The 27531-nt window shown below is 41.6% G+C and overlaps 2 protein-coding genes across 3 annotated transcripts in view; one reads left to right on the forward strand and one right to left on the reverse strand.

Moving 5' to 3' along the window:
* Window positions 1–3628, forward strand: part of CDK17 (cyclin dependent kinase 17) — a 91775-nt gene extending 88147 nt beyond the window's left edge. For both annotated transcript variants that reach the window (XM_027654861.1, XM_027654868.1), the window contains one exon: window positions 278–3628. In XM_027654861.1, the coding sequence (XP_027510662.1) occupies window positions 278–315 (38 nt within the window). In that variant the 3' untranslated portion in view covers window positions 316–3628. The remainder of the gene's footprint in view (window positions 1–277) is intronic.
* Window positions 3629–7633: 4005 nt separating this feature from the next.
* ELK3 (ELK3, ETS transcription factor) overlaps window positions 7634–27531 on the reverse strand; it is a 37946-nt gene continuing 18048 nt past the window's right edge. The window contains exons 2-5 of the mRNA XM_027665562.1: window positions 26943–27151; window positions 16883–17677; window positions 11883–12005; window positions 7634–9246 (exon numbers count right to left, since the gene is read on the reverse strand). Coding sequence (XP_027521363.1) covers window positions 9148–9246; window positions 11883–12005; window positions 16883–17677; window positions 26943–27149 — 1224 coding nt within the window. The 5' untranslated portion in view covers window positions 27150–27151 and the 3' untranslated portion in view covers window positions 7634–9147. The remainder of the gene's footprint in view (window positions 9247–11882; window positions 12006–16882; window positions 17678–26942; window positions 27152–27531) is intronic.

Raw genomic sequence — 27531 nt, forward strand, 5'->3', positions numbered from 1 at the left:
CATGCAAGATAAAGGCACAGAAAGAGGTGAGTTTTGCCAGGGATGGGCAGAGGGATTGTTAATCTGAGAGTATCTCGGAGATTCAGACCATTACTGTGTGGGTGTGAATGTGGCAAAGCGAAAAAAAATGCATTAAGTGCAGTTAAAACAAAGATGCTGATACTGATTTAAGCACAAAGAATATTCTCTTGAAATAGAATGAAGATGTAGATAATAACTTAGTACTTCTCTTGTGCAAATGCTTAGCTTTCTTACCATGGTCCGTGTTCTGTTGTAGGACATGGGAAGAACAGAAGGCAGAGCATGCTTTTTTAAAGTAGGCAGTGCAGAGTCAAGCCCAAGACTATCCTGTCAATCAAGGACTCGGATCCAAAGGCAGTGCTTTCTGTTGGTGGACTTGGAATCGCAGTTTGTCTACACTGTCCTCTTCACAGTGGAGTCTTTTTATTTCCAACCTGCAAATTATGTTTTTATATTTGTTGTCACAGTGTGACAATTTTTTGTACAGTTGGTTTTAAGGTCTCCTCTGCCACTAGAGCCAGTAGGTTACAGCTGTTGATGTAACTGTAGCTGCAATTTTTGTGCAGGACTGAGAAACACAGTGCATTATTTATTGCGGAATCATTGCTGCTAAATAACTACTGTCTGTATAGTTAACACAACAGTTCCATGCCTGAAAAGTTGCAATGGCTTTATAATATGTGAATGCATCTGTTTCTCTTGATAACATGTTCTACTGCTGCGGAGTTTTTTTCTATTTCTTAAACTGCAGTGTTTCCTGGAATGTAAACTTAGCTTTGCTTGGCTATAGGTGAGCCATCTTTAATGCTCTAAGTTCTTGGCACTTAATTCCTTATTTAACATTGGAAGTATGTGTTGAAATAGTTGAAAAATTATAATGCATATTATATTTTTGAAAAGCACATGGTGTGAAAGTTGATTCCAACAAGTGAACAGTAACTATGATTTGCTCTCAGATCCTACGTTAGTTATTGATAAATTAAAGCGTGGAGGCTGGATGATAAATTTTGTCAGGCTTACTCCAGCATAAAATATTTGCACATTGTTGTGCATATGGGGCCTGAAGAAACAATTACTTTTTTACCTTATTTTTAACTTAGAAATACAGATAGTAAAAAGATAATCCATATACATTGGACCCTGACTTACTTTTCGTTACAGAGGAACAGGACAACTAATTACAAGAACACGGGAATAATGTCACACTTTTCCCACCTTGTTGCTCTGCCATTTGTGCATTATTCACTTGAAATCAACTGGAAAGATGCAAGTTTGTACTTGATAAGAACTCACTGTGCTACAGAGCTTTTACAGTGGGAACTTAAGGAGTTTTTCAGATCTTAGATGTTATCTGTTTTCCAGAGATAGTAAACATATTACTACTATGCTTATGCATCTCAGTGAGTATCATAAGTACACCTTGGTGATGGTTACAGTATTTTTAAGCATTTGTGTTCACCTTTATGAACCTATTTGTTTAGTGCATCTTAAAGAGACTGTAAATCTTTATTGGTATATTTTGAAATGTTCATGTAAATCTTTGGCTGGTATATCATGAAAATAGTCATAGGTAACTTAATTTTTCCTGACATTCACTGTAAAACGTTCAGGGGTCCTACCATTTCTGTTCAGGAAATCTTGTAGTTTATTGTTATTTAACAGTATTAAGTGAATTTTTGTATATTTCATTTTAACTTTATTTGTGAATAGTGATTGTGGCATGTTTGGGGGTGTTTTATTAATATTTCATTGATACTGGTAAATTTGAATTGGGATTTTTTTTTATTTTCTGGAAGAGAGAAATTCATGTGTAATGGTGACTATTGGACCACTACTGCTTTTCAGCATTTGTAAACTGGTTTTACGTTAAATCTTGTAGACCTAACAAACTGCTGTTATTTCTAACTGACCGACCTGTATTAATATTGTACTTTTGAAAGTATAAATATTATGTGGAATTCTTTGGTTTTGTTTTGAAATTTATAATAAGAAAAGCCCTGTGTTGTTAAAAATACAGACTAAGTGAAACTCGCGGTTCTTGGGGCATTGTTGGAAATGTTTCGGTAGATCCGTGTGTTGTGGGAGCCGTCAGTTTGAACTCTGGCCGCTTCCTTGATTCATGGAACGCAGAAGTAGTGGCAGTGGAAAGTAACGTGGCTCATCCGTGACTGAGGTTGTTCAGGATCTTATCAGAAGCACGGCCCACAGTCTCATTATTGGTGAGCAAGTCCTGCGTGTCACACGGTGTCAGAAGTCTTGCCCGGGTCTGGGAGCGTAATACATGTCTTGGACACGTGCATAGGTCTCCCGCTGATTCGAGTGGGAGTTTTATGTGTGTGTCAGAGGCAGACGTGGCACTGATAAAAAAAACCTTGTCCTGAAATAGTTGTTATATATTTTTTTATAGTTGCTATGGATATGATCTAGATTTTATACTGATTAACTTTGTAGGAAATACATTGTAGATGTGATGGTGTTGAAGAAAGACGTATCAGAAAAACATCTTTTTTTACAGAAGTAGTGAAGATATAGAGTAAATGTTCACTGTGGATAAATGTGAGATTTAGCATTTCTAGAACAGTAATATTTTATAGATCATAAAAGAACAAGTAATAATGTGACACTAATGAGTAAAGGACTTAAAGGTTTAACTGGTAAAATGAAGTGCATTAATAAATTTAGAAAGGGATCTGCTGCAGCTAACAAAAGGATGTTCCATTTTAAGTAGGAGCTCAGCTTTTTTGTTACAGATGCAGATGAGAAATCTTCTGTAAAATTTAAGCACTCTGTTTGTAAAGAAATTTTTTCTAAGGACCTACAAGTGAATCTGTTTTCTTCATTAGGAGGTAGCTTTAAAGAATGTATTTCTTAAAAAGCATGGCATCTGTGGTCAAGCCAGCTTGGGGGTTTTTCTTTATTCTCTAATTGAAATTCCTGCATCAGCAGAGACAGTTCTGTGGCAGCTGCCTATTTGGGGCAGTAGTTAGCAAGTCTGAGGTTTCTGAGCATCTCTGTGACATCCTTGTTGTGCAGTTCAATGTTCTGCCTCCTGTCTGGCAGAACCAGGTACTATGGACTTGGTTTCACTGTCCCAAGAACTGTAAGGAGTGTTGGCCTTTTTGGTAGAAGACCTCAAGCGTGACAAAACCCAAGCAGATAAGTCACCAAAAATGGGTGACTTTCAGTGTTTGGTATGACCACCTTTGGTTGAAGATGAGTGATCAGTTTATGAGAAATGGCCTGCAAGTTGTGGCTGATTTTAAGTAGTTCTTTTTAGAAGGCACCTGGTGTATCCCACCTACCCCAGTGTAGGAAGGCCAGGGAGTGGGTGCAGAGACAGGACAGAGGCAGGTGGTGGCAATGTGGGTGTGTGCACGCACAGGTGGAGTTTGAAGGGGAGAGAGGGTGGGTGGAGGACGGGGATTGACAGGACAGGATGGGAGATGGACAGGGCAGGGCAAACCAGCTGCTCAGCAATGCTCTAGAGGAACGTGCATCTCAACATGGCTGTGTTATTTTTGTGCTGCTTTACCACAGCGTTAAGTAGCCAGAGTGTATCCCTGAATTGGGCAATAAAAGTTAAAATAAACAGTTGTTAAAGAATCAATATACTTTGTATTTGCAAATCATTTGAAAAACTTGCGAGGTAGTGTTCTCTGGGCTGCTTGCTTGTTGTTTGTGCATGAGTTTTTTCAGTGTAATAAAGGTACATTGTTTCTGTTTTGCAATGTTAAGATGGAATTAAGGTTAAAAATACATTCAGTTATTGCGGACAAAATATATGAAAGGTATGTTGTAAATATCCCCAAGCTAAGTATTATAAACCCAGGAAATACTCAGAATTAAGGTCAGATTTGAAAGAAATCCAAACAAATCAGGGTATGGAAATGTGCAACTATTATAGCACATGGTGACACTGAAGTAAAATCAGAACTTACTTTGTCTGTGACAACATGATGATTTTGTCTGATTACTAATGAGCAGAGTTGAAGTAATTCTTAGCACATTCAGTACCTTTTTTTACTATAAGAAATTTTGGCTTTAAAACAAATGTAACATTTCTATGAAATGCCTTAATTTTTGGAAGGAACTTTATACAGTTTTTTGTTTTTATTTTTTTCCAGAGTTTGGACTTGTTAGAGGTTTAATGCTCCCATTTGGTCTTTGTGTTGTTCAGCAACATCCTTGTATCTCACCAGCATCCATGTCATACCAATTTAGGAGATTGGCAGCATGTATAAATTATAAAACATAAAGAAAGCACCATGAAAATGTGTAGCTGGTTGGAACATTGTAAGCTCTGGCTGTACAGGTGGGGTGATTATGAACAGTATAAAAATCAAGCATGTATGTGGGCTTTGTAATTCCTACCATGCACCCGTTTCATCTGTGGAGTTCAGTTGCTCAAAAATCTTACTCTTATTCTTGGCCACAGTGTGAAAATTCAGTTTTTCAGAACTGGGATAAGAGTTTAGCCATTCTAGATTGTTTTTTTAATCTTTTGTATGTGACTTTTGCTAGGCAGTACTGTGCTTCTCTGAAAGAAGAAGATTGATGTCAGTGGAAAATTCACAATTTTCCATAATTTTTGCATGTTTTCTAAAATCCCTTAACTCATTTAAGTTCTGTAATTTTTGAGCCAGTTCAAACTGTGAATGCACACATGTGCACATGGTGTTGTGGTAAATAGCTTCTTAATTTATTGTCCTGGCTGCATCCTCCAAACTCATTCAAGAAGCAGACCTGCCTGAGCACATTGCTTTTATGGTCCTCCTAATGAAATGTGAGTCGTACTTGGCTCAGATGCCCTGCCTTGAGACACATTTTTCCCCAGAGAGCTATAAAGTTTCTTCATTTGATGCGGTAGGATCTCTTTGCTGATGGAATTAGCATTGCTGCAGATTGCAAACCAGGGAGAATGCTCTTCCCTGTCTCCTCTCTGACATACTGTCGCAGAACACCTCCCTCCAGGCCCTGTGTCTGCGCTGCCACCTGCCCCTCCTCTTTCACACCCTGAGCTTGTTTTTCAAAGACTGTTTTTTCCTTTCTTCCCCATCCTTTTACTTAATTTGCAGGAGGAGGGAGCTGGCCTGGAGCCATGTTAGGAATAATTAAGGTTACATTTATTCATTCATGCATCTCATGGAGTGAATATGAGCTGATGGGAAGCTTTCACAAAAAGCCATCAATATATCCTAACACCCTCTATTCTAGGATGCTTTTCTACAAATACCACCACTCACCCAAGGCGGGCCATGATGCTGATTGTTCCAGAGTCCTTGCTTGAGGTTCATTCTCCTTTTTTCATTTAAATAAATTTATACTGCTCCTCGCTAGTGCTGTCAATCTCTTTGCCCTCAAGAAGTAAGTTTGCACTCCATCTTGTGTAGGCAGAGCACTCACACATTAATTGGTAAGAGCAGTTACAGTTTGGGGCTAAAAGGGATTTCAAAAGTTGTAGTTTTGTGATGACTCTGTAGGGATCTGAGGGACCTGTGTGTGTTTGTCCTACAGGATATACAGACAGTCACAAGATCAGAAGTGAACAGTGATGCCCTTACATAAAAGACTACGTGTACTTACTGTGCCTTTTCTAAATTTGTTTGGATGTCATGATGGCTTCTGAAGATTCTTCCTGTAGGCACAAGATCACACAGCCTCTTAATGCAGAGACTTGTTCCGTTACATACTATAGTCTGTTTTAAAGGACCATCTCCCCTTTAAACAGTCATCTTGTTGACAGTTATTTACTTCTTTGGTAGGTATTTCCAAATAGGCAAGTGCCTGTCTGATAAGGCTAGTTTTATTCAGACAAAACAAATTGTTCTTTGTTGACATCATCGATGTGTGTCAAATCTTTTTCTATAGTTTGTTATCACCCATCACTGTTTTCCCCACCTTGAAAGTTTTCTTTAGAACTGAAGCCACTTACTGGTGCCAGAGCAGAAGGTGTGCACAGTCTCTCGACAAAGCTGCTCTGAAGCTGTGACCCTACTGGTGGATACTTGGCCTTTCTGTACAGGTAAGCCAAAACCAGCCTAATCGTGCATCCAAGCCTATATAATACTGGAAAGATTTTGTGTATTGCTGAAGCTTGAATAAAGTGTAAATCTTAAAATAAATCCCTCAATTGTGATCAAATTGCTATTACTACTAGAATACTGAAGAGAGAATAACTTATGGTTTATTCCCCAGGATTGCTGGCTTGGAGCTCTCCGTGCCACTGGAAATACTGACACTTTCAGAGTATTTATTTTAAAAACATTTATTTGATTTTTCTCTACAGTTAAAAAGATAGCTGTTAATAAAATTCGGTACAAGATTAGCAAGAGAGTTTTTCTTCAAAGCATAGGGCATAACCATCTAGTGTTTTATGTAAGTGTTAGACTTGAGAGGCTGGACTTCATTTGTATAAATTCTTCCCAATGGGAAAAATTTTTATTCCACATTATTGACCAGTTTAGAAGGCAGATTTCATTTTGATAACCTGTTTTTTTAATTGAAAAGTCAATTAGCAAAAGGTGTGTTCTTTTGCTATTTTTATTCTCTCAAAGAATAGAGAAGAAGACAGCGCTGTTACCCAGTTGCTGTGTGTCTTCCATTAAGTTTTACTGGATTCTCCCAGATCCTTTAAAATAATTTGTTGAAATAGGATTTTTTTTCCCAGAACAGCTGTTTCCTCTTATATTTAAAAGAAATCCACAATCACTCAAGAGGCAGGAGGGTAGGAGGGAAGATGTAGGTGTGTTGAGAGTTTTGAAAAGAAAAGAATCTGCCTTCTTAATAGTAAAACTTTGGAAGAAATAAAATCATGAGAATCTGAAGGATTTTTCTTTTAAGAATCTCTTCTCTGTCACATACTCCCTACTCTCTCTCATGTTTATCTGGGTTTTTTGCAGTGTGATATTCAATATTTAAGTTTTCAGGAGTATCTGCCTTCGCTTTTTGAACTCACAGTGAGAAACACTCCATCCCTATGCTGTGTTCTCCCGTTGGCTGTACTGACTGGTACAAGGTGGAACTATTTGCTGCTCATGCCTTATAGATATAAGTAGGTATGTATGCTTCTTTAAAAATGAGGCACGAGTTGGCTCTAGAGTGTGAAATATTTGCCTCCCTGTAGCTTAATTATTGAAAAATATTCCATGTACCTGGGAGGAATGAATTGGAAGAGAAATGTTTGATCTGTGAGCCCTTGTGATTTATCTCCACTAGCCTAGTCAATCCCATCAGTTACATTCTGCCCTTTCTTCCAACCTATTCTGATTTCCCTTTGTATGAAATTTGCCCTCACTCATAAATTTAGTGTCAGTTCATCTTCTGGTTTTGACCCAGTGGGGTGGTGCAGCTTGGAGCTCTTAAAACTGCACCATTTGCTGAATGGAGCAAATGACTTCCCAAGCATTTCATCCGTTCTCCTCATGTCTTGCATCTAATTGCTCTGTTTATCAGCTGGTACTTCTTAGAGATACAGCAAGTTTTTATCTTGTTAATTACTGCAAGTGGAACTGAGGAGTCATTTTTGATTCTGCAATCCAGGCGCCTGAGGAAAATTCTTGCTGTCTTTTGTCAGACCACCTCTGCCCCAAAAATGGCTTTTCAACATCAGAACTGCATTAATAAAATGTTTATTTAGCACCTTTCAGGTTGAAGGATCCAAAAGCACTTTACAATTAACTACACACATCATCACTGAAATGCATCCAAGCAGAAAATCAGCAGACAACTCACTGCATACATTTCAAAAAGAACGGTCTTTTGGCCAGAAAGCAAAGTAGAGGCTCTAATGACCTGTCGCAAACAGGATTCTGATTTTGGTTTGGTTTTTGAAGGTCTCATCTGAAAAACCTACAAGGTAAAGCTGCATTCAACCCAATTTAGCCACCTCAGAAAAATGAAGATTTGCATCAGCCCTGCCAAGATTAGAATCTGTGGTGCCAGGGAGTCTGGCCTAATCCTAACCTGACATTTAGATGACTAAGCCATCACCTCAAGGCAGAGAACATACCCAGAAAGTTCAAGTTACAAATATATAGTAACACAGTGCTGTTTTTTCATCCAGAATTCAGCTGTTTATACATAAACATCCCACATGTACAGTCTCTGCCTCTTTGCAAGCAACAGGCATTAATTTACAGACCTGTAACTTTTCCAGCTTTGGGGGAAGGGGAAATGTGACCTTCTGAGCTTGAGTAGCTACAATAATCTTTCCAGGTAAGTAGTAGAAGGCACTTGGCATGGCTGAACAAAGCACCTGGAAATTCTCTATCAGGAATGATCCTCATTCCCTAGGAGGATAGAGGTTACCTGCAGTCTTTCCAGCTGTACTGTTGACAGTACATAAGAAGTATAGGCCAAATAAATTTTGAGCAATGTCTCCTTTTCTACAGAAGTATTCTCAAATGCTGGAAATGTCTCGAACATACACAGCCCAGTTCTTCCCTGTTGCAACTCGCCAGAAGAACCTGGGCATAAATGTGGCTTTGTTACTCCTAACTACATCTCCTGACTGTAACATGGATTACGTTTTTCATTTCTTCAGCAAACAAAAATTATAAGGCTATTTTTATACAATTTGAAAGCACTTAATACAAAGTTACATTAATACACTGCATCATATGGCCTATCCGTGGAGAAAATACTGAAATACTATCATAGGGCTGTTCAATACTAGTTTTTTTTCTTTCAACTTTTTATCTTAATACTAGAAAATATATAAATCATTTACATGACTTTATGCAAAAGAAGGCACAGCCGGTTATAGTTTACACAAGCACAATGCATAATATGCAGGAAAAGGGATTAAAAAGAAGCTTCACATCCCTATTAGATACCTTGTTGCAAAACATTAAGAAAAGTACTTCAACAACAGAAGTGTTCAACACTTGAGAGCTATGATATAAAAAAATTATAATTCATTTAATGCATAACAGATTTATATATACTTTTATATATAAACACTGTTGAAAAATGCTAACATAATAAAAGTAGATTATCCATGTAATGAAAAGTGCAAACCGAAGTAATAAAGGGTTTCACAATGTCCTTCTCATAACACAGGAAAAACTAGCCCATAGGAATGAAGTGTTAAATCCACCAGTACATCGTTGGTGTGATGAGGCATCATCAGGATTTCTGAGCGTTTGGAGAAAGCAGTACTGGTGAAGAGGCTCTGTCCAGACTGGGGAGTGGCACTGGTATGTGACCATTTAGCAGAGTTGGAAACTGTAAGAGGCCAAAAGGTAAAAATTACTCTATCTCAAAGCATTCAGCCCAGAAGCACATGGATTTAGCATTAGCAACTGGGTCCAGATGGTTTCAGGGCTTGTGATGTCAATACAGTAAGATATATATCCCAAATGCCTGCATCAGCCATTAGGAATGCAAAATAGAGGACAAAACATGAATAATTTGTAAATATATGGGGATATAGAAACCTATTATTGGCTATATTTTATATAAAAATTCACATAATACATTTATCATTGCCCTGGGAAAGTGAACACTGTAGAGGAATCTTTGCCATCCATTCTGTTTCCAAAAATGTTTTTCAGCCTACAGCCTATTAATTACAATACATCCTTTTTGTCTGCTCTTCTTTAACACTATGCAGGAAAGACCTTTGCAAAAGTGAAAGTCGAGATGTAAATTTAGGGCAGAAAAAGTAAAATTGGGAATACAAAGCATGGGGAAAATTACTGTCAAGTAATTACAATTTCTCTCTGTATTCACTAAGAAACTACAGCTACACCAAATCATTCAGCAAGTGAAGCAGAACAAATTATTTATATTAATCTGCTACTTCTGAAATACCATGCAAAAAAATACTTATTCAATACAGAAGCTGTATATTCCCAGTTCATGACAGCATCCTGACTGTAACTTGCCTATAGTCATATTTATTGACTAGTTCTTAACATCTGACCTGAGAAAAAGTAAAGCAAGTAGGTGGAATAAACTTGCTGCAGCATGAGGCGAGAATTATCCCAGTGGTAAATACTGATCTGGCCTCAAGGCCCAGCTCTATGAGCTCGAGAGAGCTCTCAGCTTCAAGCATCTGGTGTATTTTTACCTCTTAGAAGATCAGTCCTTCAACAGCCAACTCTGCTGTAATCACTCCCTATACATGCACATAATCTGCTCATAACAAGTTTACTCTTCCACTAAGATGTCAGTTAATGATACCTGTCTTCCACCATTCTGTTGAAAATCAGGCAGAGCAGCACAGGCTCAGCAGCGTGTGCTGCAGAGGGGCTGGCACCATGCTCCTGGTGTGGCCAGGACTGCCTGATGCCTCTCTTTTAACCAAACCAAATTTCAGGAAATGTTTCCCTGACTTCTGCCAAGATTCATTAAAACACAGATGTTGATTACAAGCTCTTCCCTGCCTAGTTGCATGGGGGGTGGGCTGGCTTTGCAAGGAGTCTGAGGAGAGCTCTGCCTTGACACCCACACTGCTGACCCACCAGTTCTCAGTGGGGTTGGCTGGGCTTCAGGCTGTGGTTTTCATTTCCAATTTGCTGTTAAATAAATCTTTGTGCTCTACAGCTTGTCATTGTGGCCTTTGACTGAATCAAACATCGTTTGTAAGGCCCTTGGGGTCTCTCAGAAGGGAAAGCCAAGGCCACTCCTGACTTTCAGTTCCCACAGGAGATGGCCAGTGTGTATCCATAGTTGTCCAAGCTCATTCCAGGCCTTGGCGCAGGCACTTCTCTCAGATGAACTGTCTGGTTGATTTAACCACGTGTGCAAAACTAGGGTCCAATACAAATTATTGAGCTTATCTGAAACACAAATAAGGAGCCCTGAGCTCCATGTGCAGCTGTCCCACTGGAGGCAGAAAGGCTTACTCCCCCAGTGCAGACTGTACCTGAGCAGAGCACTTGAGCTGAAGCCCAGGCTTGGATTCAGGCAGTCAGTTTCCCTGAAGGTTCAGAGACTAACACAGGGCCCCTGTCTAGCAGTATCTTCCTCCTTTGTAAGTGCTGGCCCTCCCCAGCAGTCGAGGTGTTGATTCCAGGGGTGACCCTGCATTCTTCAGCTGCACAGATGGCCACTAGGTTCCTGTGCTTCTTGCCAATCAGCAGAACAGCATAATTTCTTCTGACTTAATGAATCGGCTGTTTTGCAGCAGCTACAACTGGAACTGCTACTATCATCCCCACCATCTTCTTCCTAAGCCTCAAGCAGATGCTGCAGCTGAGTGCTGTGGCCATCATGGTTTACTCAATAACTTTTGAGATGTTTACTCTGCCAACACCCCCTGAGAGAGTGGACACAAAGCTGCTTTTCTGCTGTTACAGAAAGGTCATGCTCAGCAGTATGTCCTTGGTTGAGGACACATGGATAATTTGCAGGGGAACTGGAAATGGAGCCTTCAGGTTCAGAGTACCCTTACTGTAAATACAAATATGTCTTTCTAGAGTGAGAAGTAGCAATTAAGACAAGAGGATAAACCTACACCCACCTTACTGTGTGAGACCCAAACTGCTCTTGGTTTTCCCAGAGCTGTGTTCCACCCCTCTCCTGGCTGGTCCCTGACCGTTTTTCACTCTCTTCCAGAAGCTCTGAGAGCTCAGTTACCTTCTCTTACTGGGGTCCAGCATTTATTTCTGTTTCCCTCACACAGCATGTGTGTGCTTGCTGCAGTGGACACTGCCCTGTAGGTTCTGACTGTGCCACCAAGGATTTAAAGAAGGTACAGGTAAGTAGGCAGGCCTCTCTATAAGAAAGCGCCTGTTAACTCCTGTATTTTCTTAATCTATTTGAAAAGCTCCAGACTGGTGTGAGGAGATGTTCCCCTGATGTCTCTTCCACATTTGCACCTTTAGCAATGAAACCTGTGCATTGGAAAGACCTACCTGGAAGAGAGTGTTTGGTCCCTGCAGCCTGGCAGGACTCAGAGGAGCAACAGGACTGAGGCTGCTCCAGAAATGAATGCTAGACAGCAGCGGGCTGGGGGTCAGCAATAATCCATTGGGGGTCTGCAAGACAAAAAAAGACCCCATGACACATGGCTCAGGAGTTACAGCTCCATCCAGCAGTCACCACCACTACAGTCTTACACATCACCTACCGGCTCTGTTTCCCAGTTAATTCCCACATACAGCATGGTCAGCAGCAGCTGCCCATCCAGCCCTGCGTCCTGTCTCGTCAATACTGGATACCCGCACATGTAATAATCCTTCATATGCAAATTGATTTCATTTCTGTTTGCTTAAGGAGAAGCAGTTATTGTTTATGTGAACCACACTCATGCAGCTGTGTAGAATAATGCCATGTGTGCCCCAATGCCTGCCAACCCTGCCTAGGCTTTTTCAGATTCAGTCTTTACCTTTTGAAGGGCAGCAATTGCTTGACCTGACTGCAGCTTTTCAAGTATAAATGCAATCATGTGTGGAGCCAAAAGAGTCACTGCCAGCCTTTGAAGTTTACTCCCCTGATGGTGCCTCGTCCTAATGGAAAAGGATTCAAGAAACTGGCAGTGCCCAAGCTGACACAGGGAGGGGCAAGTGTACGGGCTGGGTGCCCAGAGGGATGGCAGAGAGCACAGCTGATTGTTTGAAAAGACTCAAAACGGCAAGAACTAAGAATGCAAAGCTTTTCCCAACTCGGAGGTGTCTCATTCCAGTGCCATGGTGCCTAAGAATTGCTGGGAATGCATTCAGCATTTCTAAGCACAATTGGAGGGGAGGTAGAGTTAAAGCACATGCAAATCTTGATTGAAATGAAGAATCACTCAAATTATTCTGTATACAGAGTAACTTCTATCATTCCAAAATAGAACATGGAAGTGATGTGACAGTTTTGAAAAAGTATTTGGTGTAATGAGTTAATCTCACCAGTAATCTTGATGCTAATTATCAAAATCAGTCCTATTTACCAAAGCACTTAATGGATTTGAGTACACACTTAGCAAATAAGCATGTGCTTTGCTGTGTAGGATAAGTGCCTCAGTGCTCTGCTGAACTGGGACACCCATTTTTCCAGACTTAAAATATGTACAGAGAGATAGAAGATAAGGAGTATTTCCCATAGTAACCAGCACACCATGCATTCTGGTACCTGCTAGCTTCCCACCAGGACAGAAATATAAATTCCCACATGTGGCAATTGCAACTGGGGTCACACGTAACAGCTGCTGACACCACGGACCATCACACCCCGTTACCAGGATTCTGCAGTGAGCAGGCTCACACAGGCAGCACCACAGGTCACGTGGAATTTCAAATATGACACATTATTTGCATAGCAGCACCTGAGAGATCAGCTGTGGTGTTTGAGGCTCTGTGCAAACACACGGGAATACAGACCTGCTGTGACGTGTTTGCACTGGAATTCACAACAGGGTCAAACAATTAGTTTAACACTAGCAGAAGGGATAGACAAGGAACAGCAAACATTAAAGCCCTCACAGTGATTCAGGTGTCTGAAAGGCAGTTTAATACAAAGGGATGGTTTCTCAGAGGAATCTCAGAAGAAACGGGGTTTGTGGAGAAATGTCTGCAGGGAAAGGACACTGCCACCTTCCTTATGCTGAAGAAGGTGGATCAGAAACACCAAATCCCATGGAAGAAACCACAGTTATGTGCCAAGGAGTAATAAACCTGTGGTATCACTGGGAAAGCAAAAGGTATTGATGCAGTAAATCAGCAGGTGTAGTGGTCACAGAAGTACCAGTGAAGTCAGGGTTGAGAGATATATTTGCATGACAAAAAAAGGGGCAAAGAGTGGTGGAGGCCTGGAAAGGAGAAGACTTCCGTCTTGATCTCACCAAGTGACAGCTCTTGTCAAGATAGCTGAAAAAACAACCTTGACAAGCAGGCACCTGTGAACAGCCCCCTTACAGTCGTTCTCTTCCCATGACCATGGTGCTTTCATGGGGCAGGAAATCAGCAGCACCAGCAAGAGCCCCTTTCCTGTGCTGTATTACAGGCTGCTGCTCCATTGGCAGGCGGCTATTGATGGAGATTTATGGGACTGACAACACACTGAATTAGGTCAGGATAAATACTCAGATCTACTTACAGAAGAGCCTACTAACCTTAAAACCAGAGATGTAAGCAGCAAAACCCATCAACATTCAACTAAGGACACAGTACCAAGAGCTCCAGTGAGCAGCCTCAGTTCTTTACTTTTGCTCTAAGAAACTGCAGATAACCAGAACTGAAAATGCTGTTCTTGAGAGGGTCTTTTGAAAATGAGGAAAAGTTGGAGGTGTTTATTCCTACCTAGAAACAGCCAGAGAAGGTCTTCAGATAGAGAGATTTGAAACTTAGTTGCCCTCGTTCATCTCTGGAAGCATGCTAACGTGCCTACCAGCAGTGCTAAGCAAAAGCTCATGTCCTCTGATGAGCAGAGCACTAGTGTCTGCAAGTTCTGCCGTTTAATATTTAATGCAAAAAGAGCACAGAGCCTTCCAGGCTTGTTCTCAGTATCACCATCAGCCAATCATCAAAACCACCAGAGGAAACATAAGTGTAAACAACACCACAGGACAGGCTATCCCTAAATTACATGTGGAAATTGATGTGTCACTTCATTTTCTACCCTCATGCAGCTGTACATTTGGTAGTAGATGTGGAACCCATTGGGAAGTTCCTACTTAAAAACGTCATTATAACCTAAGTATAGGAACAGTTTAAATAGAAATAATTCATTGCACAGAGAGGATTATGTTAAGTGACAATGCTCATGGCTCCTGACTTCTGACAAACAATGTGTGTAAATACAATCTTGTCACTTTTAGCTGTTAGATAACAGACAAGTGCTGTCACACATACATTACTTCCCAGATCATTAGGCATGTGCTGGAGCCTGGGTGGTGTCTGTGGATACAAAACGGAGCTGGCTGCAGGCACACTACTTTGTCCCTAAGGAAATGGCATGTTGTAAATGTTACAAATGCTAGAGCAGAGGCCTGAAGAAAGAGTGTGAGTCAAAATTATATATCCACATTGGCCAAGGGAGAGACAACAAAAGTAACAAGTATAAGTAATCTGCAAAAGAAGCAAGTGCTGAACAAAACCTAAGTATCTCTCTTTGAAGCTAACCAAATGGAAAGCTAACATTTCTCTACCAAAGTAAGGTACTGTATGCTCTGACACCCTCAAACCTATTTTTCTGTTCTGAAATACCCTCTCAGGCCACAGGACCTTCTCTGAACCTACATTACTATTGGAGCAGACATCCTGTTCTGCACTTGCCCCATGGCAGCAAGTGTATCCTACTAGGATCTGATAAACCAGAGAATGTTTGAGATATGATGCATGTTCTTCCTTGGATAATGGGATGAACAGCAGATCCAGTCTAAATTATCCTTTAGTTATCTTGCATCATGGTGTTACAGTCATCATGGCCTAAGCAGCCATCCCGCTGAAGGAGCACCACAATCCTAATTCCCTTCTACATCTTTCAGGGCAGTAAGTACACTAGTTTATAGATGAATGGGGAAATTGAATGTTTAAAGATATAATTACAAAATTAGGAAATAAATCTCTGTTCATACTGTGTTTTGGGGCAACAGTAGATTAAAGTGGGTTTGTAATAATTCATGCTGTCATTGTGTCTGGTTGGCACCTGATATGATTTGTCAGATTTTTCTCCCTACAGGCAAAATACTGTGGTTATACCACAGTTAGAGGTTATATGAGTTTGTCAATGCACCTCAGTTTTGGTTTGCCACACTTCTGTTCTTCCTGCCAAACGTAACTTCACTTAAAGGCTTTATGATGTCAAAAATTACAGGTGACAGCCTTTCTTGGTGACACAACTTTGTATCTTGGTGGTTTACAGGTGAGCCTGAACTGCACAAACTTGCTCTGCAGCCAGCTGAAAATAAGAGCAAGTGTGTGCTGGCTGAGAGTACTTGCTGACGCTCTCGCTTCTGCCAGGCCTTTGTGCCTGCACCAAACATCTCCAACACCCCCAAGAGGTGTTGGGTAATGAGGTAATGGGATTCTGCATACAATATGTCTCCTAGACAGCCTGAAGTGAGTGATGGCTTGTAACACACCTTTGTATTTATTTATTTGCCGTTTGGTTTGTTACATTCAATGCTAGTATTTGCATCGTTATTTCAGGGCTGGGGATCTTAAGGGGTGTTCCTCAATTGGGATAATTTTACTCTTGAAATTTTTGTCTAATTTTGCAGTGGTTACTGTAAGACAAAACTCAACTCACCAATGAATGCACTGAGTCATATCTATGTGATTTTCCTCTTCTGCTCTGAACTCCTAGATTTTTTTTCATAGACTGGCATGAAAATGAGAACTCACTCTTGACATTACCACAAATAAGTGATTAAAAAGAACAAAATAATCTTCTGGTTATTTAGTAGGTCTGTGCTGAAAAGCAGCTCTGGCAAGTACTCTGTGGATCTGCAGAACTTTATAAATCGAAACTGGCTTCAGAGCCTGTCTTAGAAACCACTTCATTTGCTCCATATTCAAAAATTAACGAAAAGGTCACACCGTTTGAATTAGATACAACATCTAGCAGAGGAATCTAACCAAGCATCCCATAATGCACGTTAAGTTGTGATCTACAAAACCCCTGTGGTTTTCTTTGTGGCTTTTTCCTGTTTGTTTTGTAGACCTGGAGGCTGGTTTGAACTGATAAACAATTCACTAACGGCTCCCTATCTCCTTAGCCCTTCAGGCAGTCTGTCAACTGTGATGGCTTTTCCCACACTCATGTAGGAACAAACCCCAGGAGGAACCTACTTTCCACCCCTTGTTCAGACCACTGCTGTGTTTCACTCTTTCCCACATGTTTTTTTTTCCCATCAGATGATGACAGGCCAATAGAGCTAACACTCTTGGCTACTTGGAGTGAATGCCTGGAGACAAGCAGGTAATACCTGTGCAGTGAAGAAAGCTGGAGTCAGGGATCCCGAAGGAAGCGCAGGGCTGTTGAGGGCGATGGAACCAATGTCGGTGCTGGAGAGAACCATAGGTGGGGCAGAAATTTCCAAGCCTTTGGGTTTTTTAGCCTTTGGGGGAAGAGATGAAGATTTTGCCTTGGAGCCTGAGGAGAGGTTCAGAGGCTCAAGGGAATCTGAGTCGTGGCAACTGGACTCAAGGAAGAAGCTCCTGTGTTCTGTAGGGAGGGGTGAGGTGGGAGACAGAGAAGGTGACCTGGAGGAAGATGATGATGGAGATGAAATGCTGGCACTGTTGGGTAGCATTAAGGAAGATATTTTAGCTGATACTGAAGAGCTGAGGAAAGCAGAGGCAGCTGCTGTTTCAGAAGTAGAAGGTAATGACACCACAGGCCTCGTAACTTGTTTGTCTGTTTTGTTTGTCACAAATCTGATAACAGTCCGAACTTCTTCGACTGGTATGTTTCCTTCTGACTTCTCCTCCAGTTTTTCTGTTTTGATTGGCTTGTAAGGGTCTGGCTGGTTCTGCAGAGAGTTGATAGTGAAAGAGGAGTACAGGCCAGAGTGGATATATTCATTACGGCTTGTGCTTTTCAGTGCTGACAAGCTGTGCTTGTGCTGATCCCTGCTCTCAGAAGGCATATTACAGTCGCTGTCCTGCAGCAAAAGGCTCTCTCTGCTGATCTCCACAGCATGTGGATCCATTTTTAAAATCTCAGGAAAGGAGACAAACTTGTATACAAATTTTTGTCCGATCACTTTCTTGATGATGTTCTGCAAATACAAAAGAAGATGCTAGAAATATCAGCATGTCAGAGGCACTCAGTGTAGCAAACACAAGGGTACGGGGGCACTGCTCCCTCATCAAGTTAAGCAGGTCATTCCTTGGGACTCTTAATGCTGATCACCTTTGGCTCATTCCAATACCTCTGCTCTGCCAGGGAGTCCACTCCCCTGCTCCTCATGTGTCCAACAAAATCTCCATCACTAGGTGATAAAAACCTGCTGGTGGTCTGTTTTACTTCTGCTTCCTCTGAAGTAGCTTGGGAATATTTTCTTTCCAGTAAAAGCATTTCTGCTGCCTTGCAGACTTGAGCTATACCACCATTTGCATTCCACAGCAAAGGCGGACTCCTTCACTTATGCTTCCCAAAACTGACACCAACCACCCCGAGTATGAAGTACTCCTGGAATGTCCATAAGGGACAAAACCACCTCAAGCCTCCTGGCTCCAGTCATTTACCCTCTCTTCCTTACACCATGCAGAAGGATTGAACTAAACTGACAGTGACTGACCTTCTTTCAATGGTCTGTGAAAAATGCAAGCGCTTGCATGGGCTGGAAAAGTGTTGGCATCCTGCTGTATCCCCAGCACTATCTCCAGGCTTGCATTAGGCTCGCGATGCTCACTGGTGCAGGCAGAAGGTTTTCATCAGTCTAAACTGACTATTGAAATTAATGATTGAAAAAATCCCAAACCTCTCAAAGGTTTCTACAACTATTTCTTTTTCTGTAAGCGTCCCCTTTATGTAAATAACTGATTCCCTTTGAGATCTTATTTCCAGTCCTAGCTCTCCTCCTGCAAACCCAGGTATGCTGCCTGCTCTAACACAATGCTTGCTATCGCCAAGGATATGTGAGCTCCTCCACAGAGGCACTTTATGGCACCAGGCTGGGCCTAGGAAAGGGACTGGAACACTTCATTTACCACCCTAAGCCAAGTGCTGCAGAACACAAGAAGCAATATGTCCTGAGATTTCCATGCTAATTTCTCTCTTCTCAAAGCCCCTGGTGGAGAGTTTGTCTATGAGTCACCTCTGAAAAACCCTTTCAAAAAAATAAAAAAGAGTGAAAAAAAAGGAATACAAACATCATCCCTTTTTATATATGGACAGTACATAGTGCTAGGTGCTTGTAGTGCCTGCACTACACCTTGTTTTGTCACAAAAGCAAGGCTGATTTTGTGAAAGAAGACTCTGCACTTGGGTATCAGAACCTCTTCTGTCTTTCAGCTGAGCTACTGCACTTTGTAATTCATCTGTCCTGACTGTCCTGGCATTTCATTCAGGGCACCTTCTTGAATACAAAACTAATCCTACAAAGAGCCCTGAGATGTGGCTTTGCATCACAGGTCAGGAGCTGTGGCACAAATGGAAAAAGTTGTTTCGCAAGTTAATAACAGGGATCTGTAGCAAGGAGGAGAATTAAATTCAGCAAACTCAGACTAAAGGCACAAGGCTGCCCTCTTCCATGCTTAATTGTACACGTATCTACCCACCTGACAGATGCTGCAATGCCTTTTTTTTCCCCTTCAAAGGTTCAGGACAAATAGTTAGCCCACAGGATCTCAGTCTGCACGAGCTTCACTTCCCATGGCTTTGGGCTTGGCCTAGATTTTTTTTCCTGCTAATTAGGTGAAACATTGGATGGGTGCACATTCTGTGCACTCTCAGTATTGCATTCTTTTTCAAAAAGGCAAAACCTCCAAACTACTCGCATATGAAAGGACACACCCCAACTGGATTTTTGTTTTGTTTTTCTAATATATATTATTTTAATTCAAAATAATACCTCCCCTCTGCTCCTGGCAGCTTTGAGTTACTGTTACATCAAGCACTGGCAACTGAGATCCTCCTTTGGAAAATGTGACTCCCAGCAGAAAAAGAATAAATGTATTTAAGGATGGCACTGTTTCACTGATGCAGGCTTGAAATGGGGGAACATTGCTATAAAAAGCAACTGAACAGGCTGGTGAGTTTATACTTCCTTTGTTATTATTAAATGTAGTTATATTTTAAGAAGGTTGCAGTGTCTCTCCTCTGACTCCACCAGCCTGCAGCAAAGACCCACTTAACGATGGCTGGAGATGAAAAGGATTCAAGTGCAGATCCCTCAAGCACTTTGCAGGCTTCTCTTAAATGTGTAGCCTGCGGAAATCTCCATCAGTGTGCAAGAGAAAATAAGGACACAAATTAATGAAGTGCCTCTGAAATGCCACTGACTTTCTTATATTTTTTTGACAAATAATTGAAGTGAAGGTAAAAAGCAGCTTATTTCTACCATCACCTCAGTGATGTCAGAATCATTCTGAACTGTGATGGTTCAAACCTCAAAAGACAGTGACAGGCACCATGACAAGAAGGGGTTTTCCTCCCTCAGTTTGAAAGGGCAAAGAATGCTTCCTTATATTAAGGACTGCATTTGCAGGAAGACTAGACCACTTGCTTGGTAGCAGGAGAGTCAATATATGTGCACACTTAGCCCCTTTTTTTGTTGTTTGAATTTTCTAGGTAAATTCCCTCATGAGCAGGCTTGCAATGAGTGCTAGTGGCTGCTGACCAGGGCTGCTGGGAGCTGGGGAAGGTTGGGGCTGTGCAGCTGGGGAGGAGAAATGGGCAACCACGCCAGGAGCAGGGGCTCCAGTCCATCAGCTTAAAAAAAAATCTTACCAAGAGACAGTGCTCTTGGACACTCAGAGAGAGGGCAGGGAGCGGGGAATACCCCTCTTCTGTTGACTTCTTGACTGTTCTTTACACTTCCTCTCCTCTGTCCCCAGTCTGCAAAACAGTGACTACAGGAAACATGACCATGCCACCCCATTGAAAAGTGCTTTGAAAGCTGGGTAGAGCCCTGCCTGATGTTTGCTCCAGTGCATCAGCCGTGTTAGGGAGCTCAGGCTTATTCACACCCCAGCATTTCAGGCACTTGCTTCATGAGCCCCTCCAAAGACAGCCTCACCCAAGAGCTCTGAATCACCACCTGAACAAATAGGTCTCTCCCTGTCCTCCACAGAACAGCTGGCTGAGCTGGATGCCAAAGGCTTGGTGGCCTGGTTCACCCTGCAGCTTAAACCAGGCTATACTGTGGGGGTATTTGTGTCAGCTATGCATATGCACTACTACTTTTGGAAGCCCTCCTGAAACCTATCATGTGTTTGTGTTTTATTTTCATCAGCTCTGACTCCTATTCCCTGTTTGAGCCATTTAGAGCAAAGGTGTAACTATACTACCAGTGTGACTGAAGGATGTTAGGGCCTTGGCTCAAAGCTCTTAGCTAGCAAGTTTGCTGGCAGGAGCCACTCAGGAAAATGAGCTGAGAAATGGGATCCACCTTCTAGTTGAAGTTCAGACTAATGAGGGGTCTCAGGAGCAGGAAGACCAGATTGGGACTTTTCTCTCCTCCTAAGGAGGTGACATATAATCAGGGTGCCGGAAATCTCAAAATTTATGGCGGAGCAGGATGAACTTGTGAGTACTAAACATCCCTGCTCAGGAAAGAAGAAAGACCACAGCTGTAGCTGCTGCTCATAACTCCCACTTGGATGTGTTGCAAGTTCCCTAGCTCCAAGGGTACCGAGGGATGCAACATGTGTAGGGACACTTAGGTTACAAATTCCTCACAGGACTCTGTCCAGGCTGCTTCCAGCTATTGGGATCCCTACCCAGAGAGAGGGCTGCTCAAACTCCAGTGTCGGAAGTACGTAAGCTGGCAGGAGGTACCTGTAGCTGCATGGTTTGTTCTGAAAGGTGGGGGTGTGCCCATATCAGCATGTGCAGGCAGGCAGATTCTGCTAACACCCACTTCCATCTAGAAGACAAAGGCCATTTCTCTGGCTGGCACTTTTGGCCAGGGTCTCTGCTCTCTCTACTGCAGTTCACTGGACATCCCTTTCCTCTCACATCAAACATGAACAATTTTATGACTCTTTTCAAGGCAAGTGTTCTTGGTTTTTCTCCTCTTACTGAGTATCAAATTCTTTACTCTCATCTCTCCATATGGACAGCACAATATAACCACTTTTATGCCATTTCAGTCAAGCACTTTCTTGACTTCCACACATCACTCTCAAAAGAAGCTCCTTCCAGTTTTCCACAAAGGTATCTTCTAATGCTCCTTCAAGTATTTCCTCGTAACACCTCTGACTTGTGCCACTACAAAAGGAATAGCCAGCACTCTAGCACCATCACACTGCTATTGTTTCTTTGCAGGATTCTATTTCCCCTGCGTTATCCTAAAAGAAAACCTTGCCAAAAGCAAAATAATAGTTTCCATTATCACTTTATATCCTAAAGTTCTGTAAGCAGACAAGAAAAGGACCCTCTTCCCAAAACAAGTCTTCCATGCTGCCACACACACTTGAGCATTAAAAATAGGAACTAGTAACCAGGATACTGGGTTTGACCTGTTATAGGAGGGGAGCGAATGTGCTGGACACCCCTAAATCTTGAGGGCACCCGAGCAGCTCTGTTCCCTGCACCATCATGAAGCAGCCATATTATTTATATACAACACATCATACTGCCAATCCATCTAAACAAGTGGGCAGCCATTAACTGAAACTAAAACTGAAACAGACTGAATAGCACTCACTGAGTAAAGCCTGAGGCCACATACTGTTCAGAGAGGATGCAAAATTATTGAATAGCTGCTCATCACAACAGTATGTGGCTGTGTAATTAAAGATGCAGCATAACTCATGCAAACATTAAGGTTACCCAGGGAACTGTGATTCTTGTATTTCCTAACTTCTGAGGGCTTGACTTCCATAACTGCTACATCCTATTAAAGTTGGTATCTGCATGTAATTTCCTGGATTTGCCTTCCTTCCCTCAATAAAAAACCCTCATGGGAAAAACTCACTAGGTTCCCTCTTGTATTCTCATCTTGAAATATTCATGGGGACTTTTATTAGCCCTGAAGCCCTTAGAGACTTCCAAAAGATATCTGCCATTATAGCTATCAGAAAAACAAAGTAACTGGGCAACTTGAACAAAAAGAAATTTACTAACCCTATTTATAAAAGTATTTTACTCTACATATCAAACTAAAGTGCTCTGTGTGGGAATGGCATCGAAAGGTTTTGTTCCCTGAAAGCATCAAAAGGGATTTCGAAGCAGCACAAGTGTGTGACATGATGGGCACAAGCTGTAGGTAGAGTGCAGGAGGCCAGCACTATCTGTCATCTGTTCTGCTGTTCTGTTGAAGCAACAGGGGAAATGCATTAAACAGAAATGGGGGGGGGGCAGAATTTGGGTAACAAATGAAACAGGAAATGGAATCTTCAGATTATCTACAAACCTTTAACAACCATAATCACGGTAGCAAATTACAATCAAGACATGCCATACTCTACATTTCCTGGGGTGCTTTTTATTTGAATTTACCATAAATCTAGCCACCAGCCTCAACAGCATGTCATGCTTGTTTTCAAAGCCAGGCTAAGGAACTTGTCCCAATTGTGTTATTTTTATCCAGTACTGGAATTAATTTACTTTTAAGTTCAGATGAATCAGATGATGAATTTTAACAAGCCAGTGTTCCCCCCAAGCAAAATGAAGAGCTCATAAACCCCCATTTATCCAGTGATCAGTTTTTATTTCTCCATGGTGAATAATTCCAAAGACAGACCATGAAGCATTAGCTCAGTGTCAGCTGTATGCAGTAGGAGCAGAGGGCAGTCAAGAAGGAAAGGTCCAGCCCACGTGCCTTGGATGGACAGCTTGTGTCCATCATTTCTAAAAAATCACTGCCCTTTGTCTCAAACTCACATGCTGCCAGATCACTTGGGTTATAGGTAGAGAAGTCCCTGTCGATAATTCCACAAGGCAAACCGAGTCTTGTCCCGAGTTCTGCCTCTTGTCTTTCCTGCTGCCACTCCCTTGTCTGCAACACAATGTTTATCCCATTTGCTCAGTGTGCAAACCATTTGCCCCAGCACATCCAGCTGCCAACATATACATCACTGCCAACAGCTAAAAAGGAAACAAGGATCTCAGAAGGCTCCTTAAAGCTACCTCAGAGTCTAGACTGCTCTTGGTTATCCCACAAATTGGTGAATGGTCCTGGGGAGAAGAGCACGGAAGTCTGAGAGGCTCTTTCATCTCATCAGCCCTTCCGCTTTTGTTGCAGAGGGGAAAAAAGAATGTCAAGGAGCCTTTCCTTCCCTTCACAACTTCTTCCCTTCTGTGCTATGCAGTGTAGACTGAACTGAAGGCAGAGGAAGTGTTTAGGACTGAACCCACTGCTGAGCACTCGCTTGCTGCCAGTCTACCAGGATTCATTACTATCTTATGCCAGTATCTCTCACACTTCAAAACCCACAGAAGTTGCCCTGTCCCTTGGCACTCTCCGAGTAATCCACCTTTTTCTACTGTCTGGGAACCTAAAGGACACAACACACTATATCCACACAGAGAGTGAGAAGCCCCCATTGTTTTCTACTAAAGGAGTTACTCCTTCAGTTTGAAAAGCAATAGCCATAGGTTTGGTTTGGGGTTCAAACCCTGATCACAACACATCCAGAGCTATGACCTCCACTGGGCTGCAGAACTTCTGGAAAAATGGCCAAAATCCTTGTGCCACACTTAGATAAAACTGTCAGACAGAAGAGAGTGCACAATCCAAGAAAGCAGCTGTAGGAACAGCAAGTAATTGCCTCAGCCAGAGCCCTGATGAAGAAACTGTACAGCCACTCTGGCAGATGCTGCATGAGCAGAGACAAAACAGATAACAAAGGTACATGTGTGCTGGGAGGGGGGAACTGAAAACAGAAGAGGGGTTAAGAAAAAAGATAAAGCTTAAAAGAAGCAAGGGAATCTCAAGTAAGGAGCCATTATATTCCATTAATTCAAAGAGATCAGAGAGATCTCAAAGGACAAGTGCTACAAATATCTGGTCCTTTGTTTTAAAGTGATGTCTGTTCAGTCAGTAACTGTGTATTTGGGCTCTGCCTGGCTATGCTGTTCATGCACCAGCAGGCACTCTGTCTCCATTGATCCCAGTCAAGTTTATAATCAGAGGGGTTGGAGTAATATAATGAAGTGAGCTTCCCCATGCTGAGCAGAAGCCTTTTTAGCACTTAGTGAAGGAGAATTCATCATAGCAACTGCTCAGAACAGCCACTGCACTTGTCCTCACTGAATCCTTTTGTGCCTCCTCAGTCAGGCCACCTTTGAAACACGTTAAGTGGGAAAATCTGACTTCTAGTGGACAAAACACTAACAGCTCTAAATCTGAAACTAAAAAAGGAGTCCTTGTGAGTAATGAAAAGTCTGATCATCAAATTGTTCATAGTTAATTTGCAGTCAACATGATTTTGGTTGCTGTGTTTGACTGCATAACACCCAGCCCAACTGTGCCCTTCAAGAATTAGTGCACTACAAATAATGCATGACAACAGTACTCTGAGCTCAGTCCAGAAACAATATCTAGTTTCCTCTGCCTTGTGCAGGCAGCAAGCATGCCATAACTGTGCTGAACACTGGTGTTACTCACTGCATAATCTCATATCACCGCCTTTTCTGAAAATCAAGATGAGAACAGACCACTAAGCATGGCTATGAAGTTTTCCTTTTTAGTATACAAAATCTGTAAAAGTCTTTCTATGCAAGATTTGTGTTCTACCAGATTTGTGTACCTGTGTTCTATAATTTTTTCCTTCTAGTATCTTGACATATCTGAGATATTTCCTTTCAATATCTGTTACAGCAATCTAATACATATTCTGGCTACTCCCTGTTCTCATTTTTACATTCTCTGTTGTACTGTTGTCACCTTGCTTCATGCTCAAGAATAAGACCAAGGACTAAATGTCAAAGTGAAGGAGAGTGACAGTGATCTTATGAACCCCGCTATACTGCAGAAATTTTATTTTCAGAGGTGCTAGCTACCAGCAACCTCTATTGACCTCTTCTAAATTGTGGGCATGCTCATGATGTCTGATATTCAGAAGCAAATAGAACAATCTAACTAATTCCAGATTACTATGTTCATATGTTATTATTTCAGATTACAGTTTTAAATAAAGAAGTAGAAAATGGAGTGCCAATGGCTAACAGCTCTGCACTAAGTGCATGCCTATCTATCTACCTGTAACCAGCTTCCAAGAGCGTACAAAAACCCCACAGCTTGCCAGTTAGTTAAGGTCTTATTAGTTCTATCAAACTCCAACAGATGTATCTGTGGAGGAGGGCCAAAATCCATTAGATCTAGTAAGGGAGAAAAATTGGATGAAGAAACCCATATCAAAGCACGTTTCACTATTTTGAGATACCCGGAAGGTAAGTTCTGAAGTGAGAGTAAATTTAACATTCTACAGCAAGTAGAGTCTTCAGCTGAGATGAGCTCAGGATGAGAATGCTACCTTGAGAAACAAACCCAAACATATCACTGCTCTGACACCCACCATCTCACCAGCCACCTTTCCCTGCTTGCTACTCTAATTCTGCACCTTCATCCAGTAAGACATCATATTAGTGCTCTTTCATATATATTGCTGCTAATTAAATGACAGAAACATGTAATTTAGACTAGTGTTGAAGCTAAGTCAGATTTTGTCCTAAAGTGATATAGCAGAAAATTTGCAAACTCTTAGAAACACCGAGCATTAGCAGAGGAATAGTTACAGTGAGATCCTGCTGAGGAAATACTGCACTGTCACAACTGTAGAAGTGTTTCAGCATTGTATTTCCAGCTAATACAACTGCAGTAAAAATATACCAAAAAGCTCAGGCAAGACTAGCTAAAGCACTGGTCAGCAGGTTCTGTGGTCCAAAAAATGTGTCCCATGAAAATGCAACCCCGCCCTCTATGCTGTTGGGTCATTTGGTTTTTTCCTTGTTTCTGACTCAGGCAATACTTGCTAGTAAAGCTGCCATTTTGCCTGCTGCATTGCAGAATTCCTGCTTTCTACCATTCCAGAAGATCTTATGCAGGCTCTAATAATCAAGCAGTTCTCCGTTATCAACAGTTATTTTATTGTTGTCAAAAGCTACAGAAAATATTAGGCAGCCAAAGGCATAAACACATAAAAGCATCAGTAAGTGTAAACCCAGGTCAAAACTCCCCTCCTCAGGAAACAGGATGTACAGTGTTTTCCTGTGCATCTTTTAGCCTCTTATCTCCACTGTGATCACATTCAATACTGTTGTCTGTTGTAAAGACTAGTTAGAGGAACTTCTGAATAGCTTCCACTGAGAGAAGAAATATTAACTGGTAGTGTTTCAATTTTCTTAGTTTGCATTAGAATAACAAAATTTACCTTGTCATAATAGTATCTGAGCGCTCGGCTCAGCTTGTCATAATTCATATTAGTTTTGTTTTTTCTGAGTCCCCACAGCTTAGCCACTTCTTCTGCCTTGAGTAGCTTGAATTCGCCATCATTAGACGTCCAGCAAATCAGGTGCTCATGTTTCTGGTCTAGCAGCAACTGCAAAAGGAACTGCCACAGTGTGATTGCACTCTCCATACCTACAGGGGACAAAGGAGAGCAAACAGTGTGAAAAACATCTGGGAGCAAGTGTTCCACCCAACACTCGTTTCAGTAGTAAGCTCTGTGTAGGAGTCATCCTATGTAATTGAGAAAAGGCAAGCTACTATATAATTTACAACCAAACATCCACAAAACCTACTGGTCTTCCACTCCTCTTTCAGTATTTTTTTCCACTGCTATTTTCCGAAGCAACACATAAAACAGAGGAAGTATTTCTAGAAAAGCACTGCCCACATAGTTCACGTGGTACAAGGTCATCTCCAGTTGGTGTCTTCCATTCAATGTATGCAATCACACTTCAAAGGAACATATGGGAGAGGGAGAAAGACTTGATGTAACTATCCACTGAAATGGGACT

This window comes from Corapipo altera, unplaced genomic scaffold, assembly GCF_003945725.1.
Source record: "Corapipo altera isolate COAL_440 unplaced genomic scaffold, ASM394572v1 1, whole genome shotgun sequence".
In the NCBI taxonomy this organism is placed as follows: domain Eukaryota; kingdom Metazoa; phylum Chordata; class Aves; order Passeriformes; family Pipridae; genus Corapipo; species Corapipo altera.